At 41.8% G+C, this 5,706-nt stretch overlaps 1 protein-coding gene across 1 annotated transcript in view; it reads right to left on the bottom strand.

Annotated features, from left to right (window-relative positions):
* Positions 1-5,706, bottom strand: part of Sntb1 (syntrophin beta 1) — a 246,996-nt gene that overhangs the window by 6,310 nt on the left and 234,980 nt on the right. The window contains exon 6 of the mRNA XM_055626379.1: positions 1,457-1,647. Coding sequence (XP_055482354.1) covers positions 1,457-1,647 — 191 coding nt within the window. The remainder of the gene's footprint in view (positions 1-1,456; positions 1,648-5,706) is intronic.

The raw sequence follows: 5,706 nt of genomic DNA, 5'->3' as shown, positions 1-5,706 counted from the left end.
TATATATATATATATATATATATATATATATATATATATATATATATCTCCAGAGGAATTCTGAGAATCCATTGAAAAATGGGTGGAGTTAGACAATGCGTAAGGGTCCACTGTCAGCTCCAGAGAATGGAATTGGTCACCACTGTCTATAGTACCCATGGTTTGTCACTGAGGTCAGTAGCGTCATGGAACTGTCTTGGTCTGAGGTGAACATTTTAATTCTGTTCACTGTGAACATGGCCCTTCCCCCTAGTCAGCTTCCAAGTGCTTTCCAGATACTTCCTAGGAAGCCCACTGAAGAATCACCTGCATGGCTTGTGGCAAGAGGTGGGTATAGGGAAGAGGGAGGGATCATGGAAGTCCTGTAGCTGAATGAAAACAACTAGTTTTTTTTTTTTTTTTTCTAGTTAGGAACAATTCTATGTGTTTTAATTTCCTCTATCCTGTGGTAACGGGAAGCCAATGCACATTTTCTGATGGACACAGGGGCTAGAGAGACTAGTTATTACAAATTCAAGGGTATGATTCTAGTTCCGTACTCAACACCTTAGGTGAGAGGCCTCATTTTCTAAGGAATGTCACGGACCACTATTGCCTGAAAGTGGAAGGATGTACCGTTGTCATCTTCTGGGAACTGGATTTCACACACATTTTTTTACTACGGAACAATGACCACAGAAAAATCTTTAAACACAAGGGCAATTTGCAGTGCTATGTGACGTATGGCTGTTACCTGAGCTAGTAACTGGTTAACTTAGATGAATATGGCTTGACAGGAGTGCCCAAATTCTGTAGCCCTGTCTGTCCCTCCCTCAACTCAGATGATGTCCACTGTCTATACCTCACTGCCATTAGTTCTCTGCCCCTGGCAGTGCTTATTTTACAAACCTTCCCTCGTCTTCATCTCCTGGCACAATGCCCAGGTTATATTAACTGATTAGTACATCTTTAAAACAAATGGCACATATGTTAAAGCATGTAAGAAATCCTGCGTGATAAAAATTTAATGCTAGCCTTATAAAGATTCAAATGTTTGTCATTATCTTTTATCGTTTTTTTTAAATTCATTTATTACTTATTACAATTTATTCACTTTGTATTCTGGCTGTAGCCCCTTCTCTAGTCTCCTCCCAGACCCACCCTCCCTCCCTCTTCTCCCCCTATGCCCCTTCCCTAGTCCACTGATAGGGGAGGTCCTCCTCTTCTATCTGACCCTTGCCTATGAGGGCTCATCAAGACTGGGTGCATCCTCTTCCTCTCATTTTTCTAATGAAAAATTGAAACAAAAGGAAAGATCTTGAGCTAACAGGATCTGTTTGAAGCCACTGAATTCAATGCCACTTTCTCAAGGGTCACCTGCAACAGGAGCCTGTAGCCACTGTGCTATCCAAGTCATGGCAGGTATGTTACATATGAAGCAAATAAAATCATATGGTCACAAGAAAAGCACACTTACAATCTCGCCTTCTTTGCCTCCAAAGTCTAGATAGAGCATCCTGATTCCATCATCTGAAGACATTTTGAGCTTCTCATAAGGGGACTGTATGATTGTCTTGGGAAAGGCACCCTCCTGAGGCTCAGTGGAAATAGAAAATCCGTTGTCATAATGTATGGTCAAACGGCATTCCTGGTTTCTGTAGGTGCAGGCTAAGAGAGGGGAGAGAGGGAGAGAAAAAGAGAGGTGGGGGAATGGGGGAGACATGGTGGAAATCAATCCATCAATCCATTTATCTATTTACTTTGGAACTGAATTGTTTTAGTTTCTTCAAACCAGTGTCTAGCCACAAATTTCTTATTAATGTGAGAAAAAGAAAGGTGGGCTGAAGAGATGGCTCAGCTGATAAAGGCCAAGCTCACAACTGAAAATATAAGAAACGAACATAGTTCCCATGCTTCTTGATGCTGTAATTTAGCAATCTCCAGGAACTGAGAATCAGTGGATGTCTTCTGGGCTCCAGTCCTTCTCTTACCTCCTGACAACATGTATGTCAACAGGAAAGGGATGCTTGACTTCCCGTGGCCAGGTGGGCCTGACTTCCAGCCAGAAACAACAGACATTTTATTTATGTAAAGTAAGCCACCTCTGCATCCTCCTCCTCCTCCTCCTCCTCCTCATCACCATATCACCTGCATGGATACATACCCACACTCACACGCACATGAACTCATGCATACATCTGTGCACACATTCATGTCAGCTATTGGGTGAAAGAGGCAAGCACTCCCTTTTTATCCTATCAAAGTTAACACACACATATCATGCTTAAGAGGTCAGACGTGAGCAGTTTAAAAATAATCTACATTTTTAAAAGGCCTAACAAAGTTTATTTTATAAATTGAAAGGACACTTCTTTTCATTTTCCCTAAGACTTTGGGTCCAGGAAATGCTGCTGCAGACAGATCTGTAATGTGGCATCTTTCATGAGGATGCTACTCTATCCTGCTGCCTGTGAGGTGTCTAGAAGCTTGCTGGGAGAGGGGGTCATGCACAGGGAACCTCTAGCCCAGAGCAACAAAAGGATAAATGTTGTAAGCGGTCTAGGTGCAGGCTTGTACCTGGAAACTTTGCTGTTTAGGAAGAATCCAGCACTTGAAGCCTATTACTTGGGCAGGGAGGGGACAGTCATTATCACCCTAGCTCACAGCAGTTGAGGAAGGGCTACAAATGTGTCCTTTATATATCTTCACCAAAGATTTCTGGAAAAGCTTATCAATTATCAGACTGGGTTTACTTTACCTCATAAAACACTACCTTTAGCAGACCTCTCTTGGTGAACTGGCTCAGGCCTTGATCTACATCTAACTGAATATTTAGGGAAACCAGGACATTTTTGGGGGTGTTGAGAGTCTGAGAGCAGCACTGATACATAAAGGTGTCATTAATTGAGAAACTACTCTGTGTCACCCTTAGCTCTGCTCTGCTTTCTGAATATACCAAATACAATCTCACCACTGACTTCAGATGCAGAAACATTTTACTAATATTATAGAGCTTAAAAAAACTAAAGTTCAGAGAAAAGACAATATCACTACCCGGGGATGTTTTCACTTTGAAAATTCAAGTCCTTTCTCCTCTGTTTTATGTTCCTTTTCCTGTGCGTGCTGGCACTCAGATGTGGAGGGTGTTGAGGCAGTACATTGACAGAGAGTTCCTCAGCCTTCCTTGCTCATGAATAGTGACAAATAATAACAACTGGGTAGAGGAGACCTTCAGATTTTGGAGGAAGAAATAGCATCTCTACTGTCCACAGAATGAGGTGTCTTTTCAAATGGAGCTCTGATGAACACACATACCCCTTTCCTGACCTACTGTAAGTATTTTTCAACTGTTACTATGAACTCACCTTTTTCAAAGTTTTTGTTTTTTTTCTGTTAGATCTGAGTGTTTTGCCCTCTGCCGCCCCCAGTCCAAGGACAGTGTCACAGAGATAGAAATGGCTTCTCATCCTGAGTCCTTCCCTTTGTGAATTTTCATTTCTTGTCCATGTAAATAGACTCCAGGCACAGTTTCATTCATGCTTTCCTCACATTTGAACTTTACATTTAGGCAACTAGTTATTCTGAACTAACTGTGATATGCTTTGATTCCAGCAGGCCTCAAACAGTGTTGGTGGCCTTTACTGGGTAGAATCAGTTATCCAAATATGTTCTCAATTTCCTTGGGGTAAACTAAACGCCATGTTAAATGAAGCTCTGATGAAAGCAGACGTCTTCTCCCCCCCCCCCCAAAGTCTCTGGAGGCATCATTCAAGCTACAACTAGGTTGTGTCTTTAATCACTCCCATCACTTCTCCATTGTTACCATCCCATTAGCTCAGTTTACACAATTCTTTGTCATTCTCCTTTGGCTAGTGTGACACGAGTCTTGGAATTTTTCTACTGAGGGAAATAGGACTATCTAATACTAAATAGGATGTAAAACAAACCAAATCCTTAGGGACGCTTCCATTCTTTCCTCAAGGCAATGCGTGGAGTCTGAACTTCACTGGTACTTCGCCTAACTTTATTAAACTTAGCATTTGAGTTGTTGAGCCTTTCCCCGATGCTCAGGTTGACAGTCTGCCTTTTTTGCCAGATGCCATAGGCACACAACTTTCAGGAACACTCTGAACAGGTCATCAGCAAATGACAGGAAATGTTTAGGGTCACAAATTAGTTTTAAGATAATCATTAATAGACACTGATCAAGCCAGGCAAGGTGATGCATGCTTCTAATCCCAGAATTTGATAAGACTGTCAGTTTGAGACATGCCTAGGCTACATGATAACGTACTATCTTAAAAAATAAAGTAAGAGACACCGATTATCTTGGGTATACTGCAGCAGAAATTCTACTACGCATTTAGAGACATTTTGGAAAACCCCCACAACATGCTATCGTATGTCCCATATTTTAGAGTACTATTGAGTGTGTGAGAGGTAGTTCTTACTGCAGCACCCCTCAAAGACTTTCTCACAGCCCAGTAAACATTACTGTCTCCTGGAATTTGTTATATGAGAATTCTGATATATCATACCATGGTGCAGAATCTGAGTCTCTGGAGGGAGGTGAAGGTCAGCCATTCATGCCTCTGAGTAGAACATCATTGCTTTGTTATTGGTATGGAAAATCTTGGTACGTATTTTCTAGCTGTTGTGTGGAAAGTCCTCATCCTCTATAGCACACAGAGGCATAAAAGAGCTCGATGGAAATGCCACAGATCTACACCATCCTGGGAAGTTGCTATTTAGCACATGTGACAATGGAGTAAAAAAGGTGACACACTGAGGAAATTATTAAGCTTTAATTAATTCAAATTTAGATCGCTTCACAGAGGTTATTATATTAGGCAGTGCAAGTCTTGGGTAATAATTATAAGGATAGCAGCTAATAATTCTTTTTCACACCATCCTCAGAAGTGCGTCCTGTTTTTCTGATTATAGATGTGGGGTGGAAGAAACAAGGATATAAAGCAAATGACTAAGAAATAACAGAGCTGGGATGTGAACCTAGGTCAGACTCTATTCAAAATGACCAAGTGTGGCTACAAGCTTCTTATGGCCTCCTCAAAGCCACAGAAGAATATGTAAGGTAGCACAACAGAAGAAGAGAAATGGTATTACAAGCAGTGTCTATGAGGAACTCAGAAGTTCCTGGGAGACATGATGAGGAGATGCTTCATTGTCACAGAATGCCCTACTCATCAGTGCCAGCAGGACGCTTGGCAGAGGTAGGCCATAGAGGTCAGGACTAGAAATTGTTTGTACTATGGCTCAGGACCAGAAACAACAGCGTCACAGACTCTGTTGGCTTTGTATGGGGTAGTCCGTGTATACTGTGTTAAAAATGGGCTCCACACTAGCTAATGCACATGATTTTATGGTGTGTACTATACACACACATGCACAGTCATCAATACAAACGCAGGCACGCACGCAGATGCACACGTGTGTACACACACCACACACATGTACACAAGCACGCCTGAATTAAAAGTTCCACCGAGCAGGACACTAGAGACATCAAATTTCTAATATCGTTCATAAAATACTGTTTTAGCTGGTTGATTTAGGACACTCAGGAGGTTGTTTCTTACTATAAGGAAAAGAGACACTTTATAGAATGCCTAGCGAAGAGTAGGCATGCTGTAAATGACATCCCATAGGAGGGTTGCCCCTTACACACACACACACACACACACACACACACACACACACACACACACA

This window comes from Psammomys obesus, unplaced genomic scaffold (assembly GCF_907164565.1).
Source record: "Psammomys obesus unplaced genomic scaffold, mPsaObe1.curated_primary_1811, whole genome shotgun sequence".
NCBI lineage: Eukaryota > Metazoa > Chordata > Mammalia > Rodentia > Muridae > Psammomys > Psammomys obesus.
This window is presented reverse-complemented; position numbering and strand designations above follow the sequence as displayed.